Genomic DNA, 21,417 nt, shown 5'->3' on the forward strand with positions numbered 1-21,417 from the left:
TTTGAATACCAAGATGCTATCACTGATGCATGGAGCCATTTATACCTTGTAGAATTATTATGCTTTACTTGATGCTGAATGTACTGCATCCCACACAGACATTACTTAGAAGAGTGAGATCATTAATCATAATTTACTACACAAGAACTACAGCGCCATCCTAAATCCAGCTACTACTAGTAATTCCACAATTACAGGAATCAGTATTAAGCCATTTGCATTTATTAGAGCTGGTCCAAACTACTATCAGAAGTAAATAGTGCTTTAAACTGGGGAGAGGAAATCAGCACCAGAATACTGCACAATTATCTCTTCTATATAAGCCGCTCAAGCACTGCCATGGCTGGTTCCAGGTTGTGAGGCAGAAGACTCAGCACAAGAGAAAGAACCAAGTATTACAGGGTAGGACTCAGAGCCTAAACAAAGTTTAAACTGAAGCAGATCAGTTTACCTGATTCTGATACAGAGACCAAAACCAAGCACCATCTGTTCTCAATTATGCTTCCAATATTTCTAGTCTTGATTTGTGAATTCATGCTAATAAGGAACAGAATTCAGTATTCTTCTGAAGCACATTTGTCATACAACCAGGATGGCTATACCATGCATGCTCCTTCCAGTATAGTAAAGATTTATATCAACCTATTTTGAACCAACAGAGGTTGTTCCTAAAGCTCTACAATCAGTGAAGTAACACCTCTTAATACAACACCAAGCACCATGTTACATTATTAAGTAGATGTTATTTAGAAAGCATTCTTCTGCCACAAACCACCACCATTTCTCCTATAATTTTCTAGAATTACACTGCAGCCTTCATTAAAAAAAACAAACTCAGGAATCTTTCCTTCATACATTCTTCCAACTCACCTTGTGAGAAGTCAAAATGCTTTTTGATTGAGTAATAACTTCTGTGGTGACAGTGCACTGTTTAGCAGTTACGAAGGTTTTATTGCATGGTTAATAAATAGAATATAAATAAAAACAGAAAGAGCTTTTATTTGAGCAACTTCTCAACACTAGCAAGAAAAATGAGGAGAAAGAGCACAGAATTTATTTGTATTTACTACTACTAATGCTTTCCTTGAGTTTACTTTGGAGACAGAGTCCCTATTTCTTCTTGTCTTCAAACTCTAAAACATTTCTGACCAATCTGTTAGAATTTTAATACAGGTTAAGTCATAAGTATAAATTAGCTCTCGGTTTAAAAATATAATGTGAAGTGCTCCTCTTGGGATTTGTTCAGCTCATTGAATGATTTTATTCAAACATTTTGAAAAACAGTATATTGCTGAGCAGACACAATAGTCAGATAAATAATATTTCAAACATCAGTACAAACTTCATTTACAAAACCTTTTCAGGACTCTTCTGAAAAAGGATCTTCAGCTGTTAAAAATAAAATCTATTAATTACCCTGAAAACCAGACAAGTACTTCTCTTGAACAAAGTGGCCTGTATGCTTCTGCCCTCTGGGGATGAGAAAATGAGGGCATAAGACAAGGAGCCAGTGCCACACAAAAAAATATGTGCTGTGACATATTTGTATCCTAAAGTTTGTAAAAATATTTTCATGGTAAGATTTAGTTCCTTCGTTGCTTTCCCATTCACCTATAAGAGCACATACATTGGTAAGTAAGTGGCTATAGAGATGCATATAAAGAAGTCTTTTAAAGGACCTGTCATAAATTTCAACTCCATCTTTTCAGCTACAGGAACAAAGACATGGATCCACAGTTTCAACAAAATGCCCATGTGAAGATGTCACTTCCGGAAGCGTTTGAAGAGGGGGTGGATGTGTTTGTTTGAAGATGCCTTGCTCCGTGAGGAGTGGTATTCCATGTAAACTGTATCATCTGCTCCGGACATGGAGCTCATGGTGCCTGTACGACGGGACACCTGCAAGTACAAGGAGTGTAAGTACCTGCTTAGTGTGTGATCAGAGGTTTTAAAAGTATTTTCATTGCATATGACTTAAAGAATGACTTCAAAATCTGTAACAATACATCTGTTGCCTTCTCCTTCAAATATGATGGAGAAAGACATGAATTACATGTCTAATTTCTTCCAAGTGCCCAAAAAGTGAATTATTCCAATAGCTAAAGGCTAATGCAGATTAGAAAAATAGATCTGTTCTCTAATGTTTCACAAAGATACCAGGTCATCAATGACAACATCACATTTAGAATTGGATGGAAGTGAAATGATCCAATTCTGTCCCACCTGTGGTCATCCTTTTCAAAGAATTCTTCATTACCTGAGCTGACTTTGAACCATATTCTCCAGCAACTACTTCCTCCTCAGCATCCAGGTCAGATGCTTGCAGGACTTTCTGGAGAAGCTGCTGCTGTTCTTCTTTGGTTGAAAATGAAAGTTCTTCCTCTTCCATGCCTGCCAGCTTTGTGATTACCTAAGAAACAGAGCACACTACAAGGTGAGGGCTCTTCCTCCTCACTGTTAGCTATTCAAAGCCAAGACAAGGATTTCTGATTCCATATCCTGTTGGAACTGCCTTCAACTTTTATTAATGGTTAGAACAACTTCACACTACAGATAGCACAGATACATATAAAATCTTGCTAAGTGATGTACATATACATATACACACATCTCTTGTTATATTCTAGCTGGAAATGCAAAAGCTGAACCTTTAGGGGGGGAAAAAATGAAAAAGAAGAAAGAAAAGCTCTGGGGAGAGGATGTCAGCTAAACACTGTTTATACCAGCTTGACCAAGAACCTGACCAAAGCACATATAACTTGGATATGCATTCAGCTTACTGCAAAGTTAGTGTCATGTTGAAGGCTCTAGATTGTCTAGTTTAAGAACCAGCATTTTATATTTAACAAAAATAATCCACTAGCTCTGCAGAGACTGAGAACTTTAGCAAGAAGCATTCAGGACAATGGGGAAAAAAATCCTAACAAACTGAGATGTACAGCTGTTGAGAGTGCAGTAACCTGCAACAGAGCATCAGCAGCAGAGCAAAAGGACTCTTCCAGCTTTTGAGTACATAGACACTGGGTAACTTCAGTTAGGTTTGTTCTCCTTGGAATTCTCAGTAACTCATCTGGTAACTGTGGGTACAGGGCACATGTGACCTACTGGCAATGCAGAACCATGGGCTCCACCAGCTGACAAACCTCCACTTCTGAAGAACTGAAAAGATCTCAAGCTTCTGTTATAAAGCTTTGCAACAGGCAGCTTACTTTAACTAGAGGTATTTTGAAAACTTCACAAGAATTTTCCCTGTAGTTAAATGCATTCTGTAAGTATATGTTTATACATAACAATCAGTTTTCCCACTGTTCCCAACTTGACAAGGTTTTGAGAAAGACATTCTAATTCAGCCATTGATTATATGTAGTGTTTCCCCTCCTCGTCTTTTCTGCTTACCTCTTGAGTCAATACAATTATAAACTAATTACCTCAGCAGTCTCAGCTGGAGCAGATCACAAAAACACTGTAAGTAAAGTTAAAGGTAAAACAAATCCATATTAGCGGCCAAGTACTGCTTTTAAAAAATGGGGTAGGGAAACACTGGAAAGAATAATCAGTGCTGTGAGCTGTTATTTGTGGCAATTTCTAGTTTGAAAAAAGGATGTTTTCCTGACAAAATGTCTGAGTCTGAAGAATCCATTCATGGAAGCAATCTGTCCTACATGGCTAAAGGAACACTATGGTCCTCCTTGTTTATTTAGGAGGATATGTGCTATGGTCATCTCAAAAATAAAGAAAAAGAAGTCACAAAAATCAGTTTTAAATTGCATTTGCCTGTTTCCTGCTCTGGTTGCAAAACAGTACTAGCATGACTCATAGAATGGAAAGAATTCCCACTGCATCATCTTTCAAGCTGTCCAACTGATGCCCTGTTTAAAGTTACCACCAATTCTTTAATATACAGAGTTCTTCTGCTACTGGTTTAAAATTCAGCTAACCAAAAAAACCAGCTAACGGTACACTCCAAGCAGTAAATTGTAGTAAGGCTGATATTTAAGAAGCAAAGACAAGATATGTGGACTTAGCAAAAACGTATTACTCCAGTTCTCTTTTTGGTGAAAGGCAGAGAATGGAGCTATTAAGAGATGGCAAGAAGAAAGTAAGTCCTAAACAAAAAGTGAAAACTGTTACCCCTTTGAACTAGTAGTGAATTTTTAGTTATTTAGCAACACAAATTCTGATGGAGAGGACTTTAGCATTGAAATAACTACCTAAAGAAGAGGTAGAGTCTCCATATTTGGAAGACTAAGAAGGCAGATGTGCTGTGAATGACATACACATAGTTCATCCTTGCTTGGCATGAAGGAACACAGATAGATGTTTTTTTTGGAAGTTTCTTTCAGCCCTATTCTTTGATGCCAGCTATGACTAAGTTTGGCAAACAGAAGAAAATAGATATTCTAATGTTTTGTTTCTAATCTGCAAATAAAGAACATTCCAGTACTGGTCAGCAAAATATTGCTCCAGATACTCAGCTGGCCACTTGCACTGCTTTTGTCCCACATTACACCAAAGCTCCTAGGACTAAGAGCTCCTTCCTTGCAAAATGAAATCCCTCTATTTTAACCTCTTTCTTAGTTCTAGAATCCAAGGCATTCAAATATAAGTAAAGGGACTGCTCTCCTCTTTCTGGCTACAGCCACATAGATGCATTTGCTGTAATTATTTGCAGCTTAGTACTGATCTACAACTTTTGTCAGAACATATTCACTACAAAGGGAAACAAAGTTCTCACCTATAAAGACTCTGACATGTCTGTTTCTAAAGAGCTCTTTAATGGACTGCTCTTTCCAGAGCAGTGATTTACTCCAGCCCAGCAGTTCAGGGGGATGTCCTGTACTGGTGCCTCACACAGACAAGCTCTTGAACAGCCTTATTTTTTATTCTCCTCAACAATGCTTCTCATTGGGAGGACTTCAAATCAGAGCAGTAAGCTCCAGTTTTGTAAAGGAATCATTTACCTAAACCCAAGAGCTGTCATGACGACACTCTGCTGCCTTTAGCAGCCCAACAGATGAGCATATGGGGCACTCCATGCATTAAAAGAAAAATAAATGAGATACACCATGAAATCTATCATATAGAGGAGCTTTGGTAAAATGAGATGTTATGTTTGGAAGATGACAACATAGTGGAATATTGGTCTGAGACTGGAGCTCTTTGGCACTTATTTGTCACTTCTTAAGTTTTGCAAGTCTAAATTGCTGCTGCCCACTCTGACACACTAATGAGAACACCCAACACTGCTTTATGCAGACTCAGTGTAATAACAAATAATGGGAGGCCTGCACAGATGGACAACAGAACAGCACAAACATAAACCATGAAGGACCATGCACTGCACTCTGCAGGGTGCCTGGTTTGAAGTTAAAACACCTTTCCAGAAGCTGTACAAAGCTACCTGTACCTGCCCTCACAATAATACAGATGATAAAACAATACTGGAGCAGTTCCACTTGTGAGAAAAAACTTCATTAATGCATTCCACAACTGGAATTCTCAAGTACTGGATCAAATACTAACATTAAACAATATGAAAATTACATTCTTATGCCCCAAGCATAATAAATAGAAGGGACAAGTTACCTTGAAGCTATAACCTTGATCTACAAGAAATCGTTGCCGTTTTGTTGAATATGCCATTTCCTGAGTGTCTTGGGATACAAGGGAATAAAAAAAGGCATTGTATTCCTCTGCAACCATGCCTAGGAGACAAAAGCACTCAGTGATTAGTTCCACTTGGAACACTGCAACAGAGAACAACAGTGGAATAAATACTGAAAACAGGTGTTTAAATTGTCCCCACAAAAACTATTGCACTGTTTAGCTGCACCCAGACCTTGCATAAACTGACACAGCACAGAAACCCCTACTTTGGTGCTCAGTAACTTGAGGATAGGTGAAAAGACAAAAACAGAAAAGGAAATGTAGACTAACACAACCACACAGGTACTCTAAGAAGATCCTGCTGCTTTATTCTGGTAGGCAAGGTGAAAGATGAAATTGTTTTTAAGTCTATTATGTCAAGAAGTGAAAAGCCAAGAGCAAGGTTGCTGTGCATGTCAAAAAAGCACAACAGAAAAAGGAAAAGTTTTACCCACGTAAACTAGAATTTGCAATGGTTTTGAATTAAAGTGAGACAAAGATACTTAGCTAAGAATTCATAGGACTATCTGAAGACCAGCATATACCAGGCTGTGTATAAATGATCTTTTTACACTTACAGTCCTTAAGGTCTATTACCCTGGTAACAGGGTTCTCTTTTAAAATCCAGGGTTTCACCAAGACTTTGTCAATTCACTAGCATGGGTTTTGTTTGCATTTTCAAACAAAGCCTCACCTGTAACAAGCACAAACTGCACATAAAGTGTGTGCAGAGCTTAAGTGTGAGTAGAAAGTATTTTAAGAATAATTTTTCTAAACAAAAAAAATTCCTTTGGCCATGTTTTACAAAAACATACTAGTCAAAAACCAAATCCAATTTTTAAAAGCAAGTAGTCCGCAGTATCAAAAAGCAATTTCCACAGGCTTGCTTGTTAGAGTAATACTATGATTCTTTACAAACAATTTCATGTTGAAGGAAGTATCAAGGAATGAAAAAGTGAGAGAACTGCCAAAGAACAAAAAGTCAGTTTTCTTTCAGCTTTTTTTGTCCTTTGGAAGTTTTCTCATCACTAAATTTACTGACCCAGAAGATGCTTCATTTTCATTCACTGGTATACAGGTATATTCTCTTTGACTAAAACAAAATCCAAGGACAGTATAAAGATACTTCATGAGCACCCAGTTTCTCCTGCTCTAGGATACGATGATCCAAGGCCCAGAGCCCAGCCACCACCTCCTTTACCTTTTTTGGCTCTCAGCACCCGTCCCAGTCTTTGAGCCTCCTGCCTTCGCGACCCACCATGGGATGAAATCTGAATGAGAACATTGGCTTCGGGCAGATCGAAGGATGTGTCCCCTACCTGCAACAGAGCAGCACCCTCTGAGCAGTCTTTTATTTCCACATTTCCCCAGCCAACACTAAATACAAAGCACAGCTTTCTTTGTGGGCTGTGATACAAAGATGTCAAATGCACACCATGCATGTGCAGCTGACTCTTAAAGTTCATTCTGAAGATAGGCACAAGGACACAGTGAATGTACTCACTCACCTTGGAAATGAAAATAGTGTTGATTTTTGGATTGTGCTTGAAGTTTTGTAGAATTTGCATTCTTTCCCCTTGTGCAGTAGGACCATAGATATAGGGTCTGAAAAGAACACAACAAAATTCAAGATTTCTCACTCATTTCTTATGAGGTACCATGGCAGGGAGTGCAGTACACATTTAAGCAGATATGAAAACAAACCAGATTCTGGTACAGATTTCAGTTTACTTTTAGCTTGTTTGACTCCTCATGGCAGCTTCCCAGGGGTTTGTGGAACCCTCTGCAGCAACCCAGTCAGGCAGAAAGAAATTCTGACAGTCACAAATGTTTTGCAATTACGTGCACCAATGAAGCTGTGTATCAACAGACTGAATACGTTTGCTAAGCTTACATGATAAAGACTGAAGGCAGCTGCTAAAATAAGGAGATTTTTTCTCCTCAAATGTACTGAGTTAGCACACTGACAGCTGCAGCCTTTGCTCCCTATTTAAACACTTGAAAATCCAGGCTTCTCTATCAAGGATAGGCTGGATGTCACAACCAGGCTGCTGGGTGTTGTTCTGGGAAAATTATTTTTGCTTTTAAAGCTAACCTCTTGCCCCTTCTAATACCTTCTGGGCCTACTAAAATGAGAAAAAGGCCCCAAACATTCCATGAGCAGCTCACAGTGGCATTTCACCTACCATTTCTAATGTTTGACAATGAATCACATGGAACATTTAATGTCTCAATCCCAAAGGCTCACACAAACTCTCAGTCACCCACAGACTTCATGAATAACTTGGATGGCTAGAAATTTTCCAGGGTCTGTCTGTTTTATTCCTGCCTAAGCAGAGTTAAAAACCCAAAAAGCTAGAAAGAGCAAAGCCCACACAAAACCAGTTAGATGCATGCAGGATAGCACAGCCACTGCTTTGTCATCTGTTGCACTAATTTTCCAAATGCTGGTTTACCAAGCATCTCCAAACAGTACGAGTGAAGTTTTCCAGTTATTGTTTTGTTCACATTTCCATAAATTATTTCTAACACAAGGAACCAAGCTCAATTTTTTCATTTAGTATTGCACATACATGAATGGTAGCTGAATATAAACATGGCTGTGCACAGGACTAAGGTTTTCTATTCTTATCAACTAATTCCTGCGCACTGGCTCCTCTTGCTTTCTCTACTACCAACTTTATTCTAGGGTTTTTTACCAAACAATCCTAGTCATCTCTGATTCTCCTCTTTAGTGTATTTAAGCAGGCTTTCAGAAAAAAAGCTAAAAAATGAAAGTGGCAAATGAGTCAACTCTGAAAAAGTACCATCATTATTCAATTAGTAGCATTCAGTAATATTTTAACTGTTATTTTAAATTTCATTTAGTATTTAAATTGTGAAGTTAAACGGCAGATTTAAACTGAAACTAAAGCACTTTTGAGCCTTCTTTTTCTTAAGACCACCAAGAAAGCATTCAAACACATTTTGTACTAAGAACAGAATAATCCTCGACTCCTGGCTATCAATCCTTCATTTTAACTTGCCCTGATCCTACTTGACAGTAATTCATTGACACTCCTGAGTACTTTTCTGAATCTAGAACATTGAGTGCTAAATGGATTCTTTTTTTAATGACTCATTTTCCTTACTGCAAAAAGACACTTGAGGGATTTGCAAAGATAGATTCCTCTCCCATTAACTGGCATAACTGACAAAACGACAGAGGCACAGTCCTTCAGAAACAGAGGTTTAAACATATTCCTAACACCAGTAAAACCAGTCAGCACATGAGCTGTGCTATACTGGATGACAGACTCATGACAGAGGGAAAGCTGGCTAAGCAAATTTGAATTCTATGGCCCCAGAAATTGCTATCAAAATAATTCCTGTCATGTGCACGGTCTTTCCCTGACAGTTCCCCACTACCAAGGGCAAGGGGGTTAAGGGAGGAGCCAGCAGAGGCAGCCGGACCGTGGCCACCTCTCCCCCCATCTGGGAGCCCATTCACCCCGCATGCTTCCGTCAGGCCATGAGAAGGGCAGTGGGAGCTGTGCTCCTCATGGGCACACAGCCACAGCACTCCTGCTGTACCCACTGGGCTGCTCTCTCCTCCACATACGGAATTCCTGTCCTGCACAAACTAACAGTTCTCTTTGGTTTAGCCTGCTGACAGCAAACTGATACAAAACTCTCTAGTTTTGTAAAACAAAGGCTCCCTCACCTTTGTCCAGCACTGCAAGCCTCCTCTCTTTCTAATAGTGACAGCTGGATAACCTGGAGCTCCATAAATGATGTGAGAAACACAGAACACACACCAAAACATAAAAAGGGGCCCCCTACTATTTCTTCAGCTGGTTTTCCTGCCGCATTTCCACAGCATCTACACCACTTACAACTGCTGTGCTCCACAGCATCCCCCCCTCCCAGCATCACCTGTGCTAAAGACTTTGTCTGTGGTGCACTGAACAGTGCTAGGACATTCCAGAGGCATCATTACAGCTAATCTCGGTCCAGACAGATTAAAAAAATGACGAAAGAGACCGCAGATGTTGGAATTCATCCACCACCATTAGCTCTGCTTGCTATTTAATGTCACAGCATGCCAGCACAACACAGCCCTTAAACTGCAGTCAGACCTGATCATGAATTTTGGAAAGTGCAAGGCTTGTTTGTGGTTTTGCTAAGGAGTACTGATGAAATTCCTAGACATGACATCATACACCATCAAAATGCCCCACAGCTTCCAGCAAGCAAGGCATTATTTGGGCTTGTCAAAGAAAGGATGAGGACAGCTTATATGGTTATGTTTCCCAATAATCACTCTATGCCTGACCCTGACAAACTCTCCCTGATCATCCCTCCCCAAATGCTACCAACAGACTGATGCTGACCCCTCATTAAAATCTGTTTGCACAGCCTCCTGTAACTGCACTCATGTTACAGTCATTTAAGGTAACCGAGGAGCTCTAGGGAGAAACATCCTCTAGTTTATTAAACAATTACTGCAGTTCTAGGTAGTGCACTAACACAGCACAGATCCCAAAAAAGCTTAGTTGTTTTTTTTTTTTTGTCAAGGGTAAGATCTTCTGAGAATCTGAAGACGGAGGCCCTGGGTCTCAGAACATCTTGAAAGATCCAGAGTGTAGATATTTGAAAACCTTTGTCTCTGAGAGACAGGGGAAGCTACCATCCATTAAAGAAATACTTCTAGTGATATTTCTAAAAGCCCTCATTTTTCCACTGGCTTTTACTAATACAAATAAAATAACTTAAAATAACATAACATAAAATAAAATACTAAATCTTCCAAAGAAATCTTGGATGTAAACTTTTCTGAAACAAATGCTAAACAGAGACTCTTTTCAAACACTGAAATCATGTTACAGGGCCAATACAGTTCATCCCAAAATAGCCTCTTGAGTTTTTTATGCAGGTGGACTGGAGTTACAGCATTACAAAAAATATCAAAGACTACTGAAAGCTGTGAGATTGCAAGGAAGTTGTCATGGAAGGAGGATGCCATCATTGGTAGCGAACACTTACTTCCCAAGTCTGACTGCATATTCCTTCAGTGCAAACACATTGTCAGCAAAGACGATGATTTTGTCATTCCGTCGCTCATGAAACTTAATCAGGAACTGACAGGCTCTGAATTTATTTGGGTTCATGGTGTAGAGCAGTATCCTTTTCTTTGTTTTGATAGCTACATATTCTCTGTAAAATTCAGGAGACATTGGGCACCAGACCTACAATTAGAAAACATACACACAGAAAGTAATGCTCCATTATTTACTTATTTAATCCCAGTGGGAATAGAAAAGATATTGGGGGATGATAATGCATTAGGACTTTCTGTATAGTGCAGGCCACAGATTTTAACAAATTTCTGTAGCAAAATGAAAGCTGCCAGTCAGTGAAGTCTCCTGCACTGCTAAAATCTGTTTAACCTCATCAACATTTCAGTGTTATGCTCTGGAATTGAGATCCATGACAGAAATAGACAAGGGGACTGGAGCAAGACTGAAAGATAGTTCCTTTATGTTCACACTTAAATAATGTACTGAATGCTACTACTTTTTACAAAGCAGTAATTAAGGGAATGAACTGTCTGTGTAGTCTCCCTTTCAGAGCAGTCAAAGCGTTTTCCAATAAAGACTAATTTTCATCCATATTCTGAAAGCTGAGACACATTTTGTCTTCATTACCGAACAAATTCACCCATCTTTCTTCATATACCCACATAGGAGTTACCTTTATTTTAACAGCTACTGAGTCTGGAATATCCAAAACACTAGAATTGATTAGAAGTTTTCAACAGACATCCCTAAGCAGTTCTTTCATTATGTAAATAACTACTATAGTACTTCAGTAAGTCTGGGCTTATTTTTTCTCCTGTAGCATGAAAAAAGAAGTCATTATGAAGTTTAAGCCAATGAAATGACACTGTTGATAATGTATGACACTATCCACAGGGCATATAATTTAGGAAACACTCACTCTGCCGTACATGTGTTAATCCCTCATGCCCATTACACAATAGAAATTAACAAAATACTGCAGAGAAAAGCCTCTTTCATAACCACCATTCAGCTAAGGAAGTTAACAACAATTTACAGGAGTTTATTTAAACAACATGAATTGTTCTGTACTGATAAGAACTAATTTTTGGTTTCAAAATATTTTTTCCAGTGAGTTAAATGCCAGATGATGCTTTTATTATCCTTTGACTACATTAAAAATAAATCCATGCACTGAATAGGCTCTGTTGTTATTGTGTGCTGTCTACATGAAAGACTTAAAACTCTTGAATCAGAAGACAATCACATCAAAGCAACAGTGAGATATGAATACTGAATATTTGACTACAGTAAAAAATTTAATCTATTGCTCAGTGCCTCTCTGAATACATAGCAAGCCCATGTATTTTGTATTTGCACTCTCTTCTGGATTAGGAAATGGGTAAGATCTACTTCTCACCCCAATGATATTTTAATTTTTACATTTTGCAAGACATGCACTCCAATCCAAAGACTTGGTATGGCTGTTCAGAAAGGGATTATTTGTAAATTACAAAACACTGAAAGAACAAGTGAAGAACAGGCTTGTTGTCTGTTTTTAAACTTTGTGTAACTTTTTTAACTGTGATGCTCACTCTCTTTTAGAGCAGCACCTGCAACAACCATGACCTGCCCTATGAGACATCAGCACTGCTCTCTCTGGCCACGTGGAAAGAACTGCTCTTAAAGAGTGAGCCAGACACCTCTCCTGGCTGTGGGGAATAAGCCAAGTGATGCTACTCCTCGACATGTGCCAAGAAAATCCAAACAAATCTGCAAAGCAGTTGTGCACGTAATGGACTCATCATTTATCAGTCATCAATACTGGGCTTTTTTATTCTTTGCTTTTGGTAGAGCCATCAAATGTTAGTTCAAAACACTGGCCTAAGGAATATAAACTTGCAGAATTTTCCCATCATTCAGTACAAAAGGTAGCCCATGCTTCATTTTTCAATGACTAAAGGGCAGTTCAGGGACTGAGAATTATACTTGCATGGCAGAACTAACCAAAGTGTCTAAGTGCAAACCTGAATTTGAGGATTGGTTACTCTCCCTTCAACAGTTATTTTCTAGGTGCCTTTCACTTGCATTCTATGAGTTCAAAACAGTGGGGTTTTTCCTTTCTACAACCTCCAGTTTGCACAGTGGTCAAAAGGAGAACAGCTGACCTGCATCTGCATCTTTTACTCCAGTACCAGAGCTAGGGAAAATTGCATGGAATTACCAAGACAGGCTTAAAATAAACCACCATATAAATAAACACCATAAACATCACAACAACAAAGACAAAAAAAAAACCCCAAGCCAGCAGACAAAGACAGAAAAACCCCACAAACAATGGAGAAGAAAAACCCCAAACAGAAAAGAAACTTTTGTAAAACTCTACCGTAACACACTGCAGCTGCTAAAACTACTTCCATTCAAGAGACCAGACAAGTTCATGAAAAAGCAATCCACTAATGTTTACACAGAAACCTTGTAAATAACAGAGAGCCTGGAGAAATTTATACTCTTCCCTAGGTATCTTCCATGTGAATTACCAGAGACAATACATTGAGTTAGACTTTCCATCTGACCCAGAAAGATTACTTTAACATTCGAATGTGCCTGTGTGAAACATTTTCACTTCTTTTGAGACCAGATTTACCTCTCACCCCTATGCTGGAAAGAACAGAAGTCACACCATTAAACTGGAAAGAATGGTGAGATCCAGTCCTATGTTTTCAGGTTTCATCCTCATATGTTCAGGCTTGAGGTGTTTTCTTACACTTTTTAAAATTTCTGCTATCATTCTTTGTTTTAAGAGCTGCAAGAATTTTTCTCAAAGTTATAAGCATACTAAATAAACACTAATAGTACCAAAAAGCAGAGCATCACCTCAGCACACTGGACTTTAGCAATGTAGCCACTGTTCTGCAGCTCCATCCAGTTGGCTTCATAGAGCTTTGGTCCAATCAGGAAGTTCAGGTCAACAATTTTATCATCTTCTCTGACCAGGGTAGCAGTCAGCCCCAGCTTACAGTGAGCTTGTACAATAGTGAGCACACGTCTGAACATTTTTGCTAAGAAATCCAAGACAAATTTTTTGTTAGCTTTCCTGAATGGTTTTAGAAGATACATACTGCAACTTTAAAAGACATTTTCATCAACTCCTGAACATCAGGCAAGCACAGAATTTGGAAATTGTACCCCATTCCACATACACTCCTAACAAATCTGTGTTACAAAACTTCACCGTGATTACAGCTTTAGTTTGCATCGTCAAATGTACTCTGAAAATCTCAGTAAACCTTCTGGCATCTTTATTATTTCCCATTCCCCAAGAGAAAATTAATATATTCAGAGATTACATGGCTTGGTTTAGGTCTGTATTACTTCCTGGAAAGAACTATGACACAAGGACTCTTGGCTGACTGCCACATTCAGGACTGGCAGGATATGGCAGAATTACTCATCTTTAGTATTGCTAGAGATCACAGAGTTGCTATACCTTCATTTCTATAAAACCAAGTACGAACAAAAGTGACAGAACAGTGCCAGCACTGTGCTACTTTGACAAAATGGCAATTAATCATCAAGGTCTATTTCTGAAATCCATTACTTCTGTAGACACCAAATTATATTCAAATGAGAATAAGGCAGAACAGCTAACAGAATCCTGGGTGGTATTTTTATCCAGGATCATTCCACAGACACTTTAATACTACATTATTACTTTCCAGTAGTATAGATATCAATTACGTTGCAATTTCAAAGACAACAGCTATTTCTGGATGGCAATCATTACGGTCACTCATAAATATTAAAAGCTGGCCTGCAGTGCCACTGCATGAAAGAGAAGAAGGCAGATGAATTCCTCTCCTGTTCAAATATGTCTGCAGCAAAATTATGCAAATGTAATTCAGGTATTTTAAGAGCACTTTATCAACCCACACAGAGGAAGTTGTACTTTACACTGCCATTACAGAAAACACAGTGTCTAATTTGAAGGATTTCAGAAAACTAGTGGTCTGCTAAACTATGCAGTATTGAGGGAAAAAAAAGAAGTAGAACAAGGCAGTTTACTTGTCTCAAAACCCTGAACCATGGGTTTACTTACTCCACTAATCATGAGAAGAACAGCAAAAAACCACCACTTCTAAAAGAACAGAGAGACATCAACAATGTGTGCAATGTAGAAGGTTTGCACGCCCTTTCCTTACCAGGAATGGTATGGACTTCATCCAGTATCATAAGGCCCCACTCTTGACTTTTAAGCCACTCCATTACTCTTTCTGCTTCCCAGGACCTTTTGGTCGTGTGCCCCAACATGGAATACGTGCTGATGGCAACAGAACAGCCAATGGGCTTGTCTTTGGCATCAGACGTGAAGCGACAGATCTGGCTGTCGTCGATGGTGGACCACATCTTGAACTGGGCCTTCCACTGCTCCACAGACACCGCAGAGTTCCCCAGCACCAGGCACCGCTTGCGCACAGTGCACGCAGCCGTCACTCCCACCAGAGACTTGCCAGCACCTGCAGGGCAGGAGGAGTGACACTCATTAGCCATCTCTCAGACACCACTGGAGTAGGAGGAAAACAAAACAAAAAAACAAAGGAGAATTGTGAGAGAATATGAAATCATGTAAGGGCAAATTCTTCGCTTTTTCTTTACTACAATAGTCTTAAAGAGATCAAGTATTTGCTTCTTAAAAAACAGCTGGATTGTCTACTAAACACAACTGTATTTCCTCAAGAAAATAACTGTAAACAATGGCTTTGACAATTAGAAGCAACCATTTTAATGCTTTTTAATTTCAAAAGAATGTTAAATTACAGTTGGCTACAGAAAGCTTTCCTAAGGGCAATCTATTCCTCTGTCCCTGCCAGTTATGCACATTCCCCTACAAAGCAAGTCTGTAAATCTTCCCATCCTTCACACGCCAGCACCCCTTACGCACTCTCAGGCCCTCGCCATATCCCATGTGCTTTCTCCTCCCCCAGTACTGAGGGCACTGGCACACAATCTCCTGTTTGCTCGTTTTTTCCCCGTTTTCTGTAGATTGTCTCAGTCTGCATGTTTCTCATTTCTTCCTCAAATTCCCCTTCCCGGCACTTGTGCACACAAGCTCTTTTCTTCCTTGGACGCCCCTTTATGCCACCTTTGTATTGCCAGCTCCCTGCAATCTCCCTATTCCCAACCAAGGAACAAATTCCACTGCCAACAGCTTTACATTTCACGGGAAGATGAGCAGAGGTGGCAGAGGGCACAGTGGAAGCACGACTGGCAATGTGAAGGTACCACAGCTGCTCCCCAGCCCCTGCTGGGACACCGACAGCTCTGCAACCCAGCTCTCCCTCAGCACAGCCTCACCACCTGCTCACTAAAACCCACCAGGACTCTGCACACTGCCACCAAAACAGTCCCTGCTGCTGTGTGAAATCCAGGCAGCTGTCATCTTTGGAATTCACTTTACTACAAGCAAATAAAGAACAAGTTGTCTAAGCACCAACACAAAACTTACCACATGGCAAGACAATAACACCAGACCTGGCTCGTCCATTCCCAAACATCTTCCTTAGGCTTTTCTCTTGATAGGGCCTGAGGACAGCAGTAGGTTTCAGATCTATATTAATATCAGGATTCACAGAATCATTTCTGAAATCATATTCTGCCAGCAAGGGGTACTCCAAATGGATACAACGCTTCTGAAGTTCTTCAATCATCTCCTGAAGAGGAAACAAAGCTTCAGTTAATAAATTCTCCACATCTGAATTAAGTTCTTTTTCCCTAAAAACAACTACGTTATATAGTACCAAGTGAAATTGCATTATTTTTTATGCTTATGAAGTCTGCAAGAGCTAAGGTTTACTCTGGAAACTTTACCTGTGATCAGCCCACCCCCTAAACATTTTAAACAACAGTTAATATTAGAGAGGGCTCTTCAGGGAGATGGAAGAACACGACACATTCAGCTCAGATTATTCCTTACCTGGCAATGACTAAGCTACAGCATGAAGTCCTGCAACGAAGAGCTCAGTAACAGACACAAAAGGTTCTCTATATTACACAAAGCTGCACATCTGTTACCTTAAAAACATCCATACCCTGTATGGAAGTTATTCCAAGACAATGACCGGCTGAATCAATCACCAAGAGGTTGTTGGTCTGCACTGGCTTTTTTTCAAATAAACAAAACAGCTACTAAGTTGTCCTTTTTTAAATTCCTTTTTCCCCTCCTAAGGCATCATTAGAATCACTTAGTCCAAAAACAACTTGAGAAATTCTATAGAAGCTCTCTGAAGGTCAAGCAAGGACTGTGCTACAACCTCCAGCTCCCTTTCTCAAGTGATGAACTTGGAACCACCAAGAAAGAGTTCCTTCTGCAACCACAAATTACAAAACAAAAGCAAGAGGGGAAAAAAAAGCTCTCTGAAAGCAGCACTCCACTGAATTCTCAGTTGTCTTGCACTAACTAATAGTCAGCCACATGTGATGGGAACCTCCCTGAGTCCCTGGAGCCTCTCCGGCCTGTGAGCACGGTGCTTTGCAGGCTGGGAAGGAACAATGCCCAGCCTACCACCCTGTAAGATTCTAAATTTTGGAAGGTAAAAGGAAATAAATGTTAATGACTTCCAAGGATCTCCCCTACCAAACTAAGAGCCACAGTGCTTCCTAGTAAGTTCTCATGCTTATGTCCTTCTGTGCAATATTCATACCTGCTTGACTTCAAAGGACACCGTCTGCGTTTCCTCCTCTTCCTCCTCATCTTTGTCCATCTGTTCATAAAACTCAAATAAGTCAGCTGGGACGTCTGGCTTATTCTGAGCATCTGTTCCCTGTGAAGTTGATGGACCAAGGCCACCTTCACTGGATTTGGAAATCTGAAATAGAGGAACATGAATTTTCATGAAAAGTTTCATTAGAGACACACTTGGGCTCCCCTCTTCCCCCCAGATTTGAGCACATTAAAGTTTGTTGCTGGCAGAATGAAGGTGATACAAAAAGCAAACAATAACCAGTCCAAACTACTCAAGAGTCACTGCGGTTACCTCCAGTCACTGCAGTAATTTCAGAATATGGCTGGACATACCGCTGATTTACTTGTGAATGTCTCTGTAATGAGCTCTGTCTCTTCACCCTCAGCATTTCTCAGGCGGCATTCTTTAATCACATGGTCTTGCAGAAGCTGCTGAATGACATCAGGGTGGGTACTTTCCACAAAATACCTAAAATTAAAGAATAAAAGAAAGCATTTTTATGAACTCATCAACTGAATAACTCACAGGAATAGTGCCATAGATGATTCAATGCACAGCTGTCCCAGATCACTCTCAAGCATCCAATCTTGGGGTGCTAATTTAAAAATAAAGACATTATGGCAACCTAAACTTTTAAAAGATGCCTCATACCAAAAGCATCATGTACTGTGCAGTTATCCATCCATCTTGCTCAAATACTCTCTAACAAAACTCCAGCAAAACTGCCTACACAGATCTCTCACATACAGGTCTTAGTTGTGACATGCAAGTGAAGTAAACTGTTTTGAGGCTGAACTGAGGCGAGTTTGTGAAAATGTTGCATCTGGTGTTTTCAAGTCCTGTCCACAGCACCAAAAAAGCCCAAAAGACAAAACCCCAAACTTCCAAAACACAAACCACCTAAAAACTTAAAACTAGTGCATCCTGGGGATTCCTCAATGATGATGCTGGTCGGAGATCATAGTTAAAATATGAGGCTTCATATTTTACTTCTCCAGGCCCCTTCCAGCATTATCCTCTAGCTTTAAAACAAATCAGATTCAATCCAGACACAAGCACCCACCTCTTGTCACTGGATTTGCTTATCTTTCCTGAATAACAGAACACATGTCAGAAAACACAAGACTGCAGGACAGCTGTGGAAAGCTTCTCTAAAAGGAAGGAAAGAAGGATGGAAGGATGGAAGGAAGGAAGGAAGGAAGGAAGGAAACAATGATTTGAAAACCTCAAGGACATATTGCAAATCCAAGCAATAAAGAAACAAGCTACAATATCAAATTTGCGAACTACTTTTAAGAATGTGATGACAACCAGCGCTAGCTCAGGACAGCCAAACACAATTCACCAGCTAATGTATTAAATACTTCCAAAAGCTGTAAAAGTGATACCTGGGAGCTGTTACACTCAGCTGGCAGCTGTGAGACTCCAGAGCTCCTGAGAGCACTCACTCAAGCACAAGTGTGCACTTGGAGGGCTTCCTGCCACAAGAGCTAAGGAAGAAGCCACCTACCTGTTATGTTTCAGAACCAGCTTCACCTTCCCGTAGCTGACGGTGCACAGCTACAAACAAAGAGAGCAATCATTAGGAACATGCAAAAGAGAGATTCCATATTTAGGACCAAACACTGCAATGGCTTTAGGTCTTTATGAGGAAACACCATGCCATAAAACATTTACTTGCAATGCTGGTATGCTCATGGAACAAACCTGAAAAGGCATTTTCAAAAGACACTCACATCATCTCATGCAGGAGATCAGGCACAGATATTCACTTTTTATACCTCATTTCAATCTACTTCCAGGACTGTGAGAGCATACTTGCAGGATAAGGCAGGCTGTCTTATAGTGCCCCACTATTACAGACTGTTTCCCACATTCTCAGTTATCCTTCAGGGCAAATCTGAGGAAACTTTCCCCATGTACAAGTCATACTGGCTGAAAGTATCTGCACAGACACTTTAATGGACTTTTTAAAATAAATCCTACACAGGATACATTATGAAAACAATGCAGCAATATGCCATGCAAAAAGACAGGAAAAAAAAATGTTCTCTTGAAACAGTAACAGAAGAATAAGGCAGTTAAAAATGATGAATGATTAAAAAATAATAAATCAATTAGGCAGGGGCAGCAGGAAAGGAATTAATTAGTAGCAACAGATGTATTTCCAATGCCATAAAATAGCCTTACCTTAATAAACTGAATTATTCCATCTGGGACACCAGTCTTGCTGAGTTTCTGCAAATACTCAGTGATGTCACTTGTCTGCAAGCCCACACTCACGGCAGCGTACAGGGAGTACGCAGTCAGCTTGTACTCGTGGATGTGGGTGGGTCTGCACACAGGCTCAGCAATGGCAACTAGAAAGTCCTGTGCGTATTTGTAAACTGGAGAAAAGGCTTCCAGAAATATATGGCCATCAGGAGCCTGCAGAAATAAAAAGAAATGCTGAAAGCACAACAGTGTTAGTTGAACTGAATCTTATAATGAAGTTACAAGAAAAAGAATAAACATGTAACTTTTGTCTTCTGAAATGGTCCAGGCATGTCCCAGGCATTGTCTGTATCCCTTCCACGGCACTATGAATAAATCACACCCAGATCGATAAAGGCTTTTCCAGACTAACACGCTGAGGGTATTTCTTCTTTTTTAATGCTAAACAAATTGCTTGTGTAGAGGTAAGCTTCCAGCCCCATTTGCCTGAACAACAAAACTCCTTGCTCATTTTATGCTGAATGAATGAATGAATGAATGAATGAATGATAGCACTTGGGTGTCAGCACTAGGTGCCTGTACAGCACTCAGTGACAGGCACCCTGCAGACGCTGGCTGGGCAACCATCTCTTCCCTTGATGCTGCACCACTCGCCAGACCTTGGGAAAGTTTACTGACGTCCCTTTCAAAGGACAGAGAAAACAAACGGCTCCAGTTACAGAAGATGAGACCAGCCTGTCTTAAAGCGGTTTCACTCCAACATACAAACCCCGCTGCTGTGTCACTGCGGTGACAGATCCCTCTCGTGTCATCAGCTAACGCGCTGTTCTACAGCCCTCCCTGAGACGTGTGGCTGAGATGCTCCTGTGCCCTGCCCGGTCCGCAGCGCACCCGCGACAGCGGGGGCCCCGCGGGGAGGCTGTTGGGGCTGGAGCAATTCCCTGGGCATTCCCGATGCTCCCGTCTCGGCAGCACAGGCGCCGCACCCGCCCCGAACCGCAGCAAATCCCGCTCCAATGCGAGCCCGGGGCTCTCCACCCGCACACCCCGGCCCGCCCTGCGCGTCCCCGCCTGACGCCGCAGCAGTCCCGGCTTCTCCACGAGAGAACCCCCGCCCGGCCCTGCCGCGTCCCGCAGCGACCCTGCCCCGCGCACGCACCACCCAGAGCGGCCGCGAGCTGTGGTCGGCCTTCAGGGGCATCTGCAGCCGGTAGTCCTTGGCGCCGTACTCGTCCACCTTGGTGCCGCTCTCCTCCACCTGCTTCCCCGCCGCCGACGGCACCGCCTCCTGCGGCTCCTTCCCGGCACCTTCGTCCTCATCGTCTTCGTCGTCATCGTAATGGCGCTTCTTGGACTTCTTCTTATCTGGGAGCAGAGCGGGAGCTGTGACGAGCCCCCGCCCAGGGTCCCCCCGCCCGGCCCGCGCCGCCTCCCGGCCCCGCTCACCCCGCTCCTTCCTGCCCATGGCCGCCGCGCGCCGCGCTGCGCCCGCCCGAGCGTCACTTCCGCAGGGCCGGGCGCGAGGGGCGGGAGCAGACACCGTCGGCTTTCTGTTCCCGGGACCACCCCCGCCGCGGGGAGACGCGCGGACGGGCAGGGGCGGGACCTCGGGAACGGGAGGCAGCCGCGCCCCGGGCACGCCCGGAGCAGCGGGAAATGAGCAAAAATAATTAAAAATTAGTAAAAGGAATTAAACAGACTTCCGGAAAGCGCACTGTAAATAACAATAAAAAAGCCAACCCGGAACTGAGGTACGAGAGTGACATTGCGCAGTA

The 21,417-nt window shown here is 41.3% G+C and overlaps 1 protein-coding gene across 1 annotated transcript; it reads right to left on the minus strand.

Annotated features, from left to right (window-relative positions):
- Positions 1-206: 206 nt before the first annotated feature.
- Positions 207-21,188, minus strand: ERCC3 (ERCC excision repair 3, TFIIH core complex helicase subunit). Its single transcript, XM_039555527.1, has 15 exons — positions 21,089-21,188; positions 20,802-21,007; positions 19,619-19,855; positions 18,939-18,988; positions 17,761-17,896; positions 17,387-17,551; positions 16,192-16,396; positions 14,888-15,202; positions 13,563-13,747; positions 10,672-10,874; positions 7,155-7,251; positions 6,848-6,965; positions 5,587-5,705; positions 2,258-2,410; positions 207-1,899 (listed from the first exon to the last, which is right to left on the minus strand). The coding sequence occupies exons 1-15, from the start codon at positions 21,105-21,107 to the stop codon at positions 1,765-1,767; spliced, it is 2,343 nt and encodes a 780-aa protein (XP_039411461.1). The 5' UTR covers positions 21,108-21,188; the 3' UTR covers positions 207-1,764.
- Positions 21,189-21,417: the final 229 nt, after the last annotated feature.

The sequence above is a fragment of the Corvus cornix genome, chromosome 7 (genome assembly GCF_000738735.6).
Source record: "Corvus cornix cornix isolate S_Up_H32 chromosome 7, ASM73873v5, whole genome shotgun sequence".
In the NCBI taxonomy this organism is placed as follows: domain Eukaryota; kingdom Metazoa; phylum Chordata; class Aves; order Passeriformes; family Corvidae; genus Corvus; species Corvus cornix.

What these genes read in the sequence shown, in the direction of transcription:
- ERCC3 (XM_039555527.1), bottom strand. An exon ending in CTGGTTCTGAAACATAACAG is followed by an intron (nt 17,897 to 18,938) that starts GTAGGTGGCTTC and finishes CTTTAATTTTAG; the next exon opens with GTATTTTGTGGAAAGTACCC. An exon ending in GGTGCTGAGAGCCAAAAAAG is followed by an intron (nt 5,706 to 6,847) that starts GTAAAGGAGGTG and finishes TTTGTCTCCTAG; the next exon opens with GCATGGTTGCAGAGGAATAC.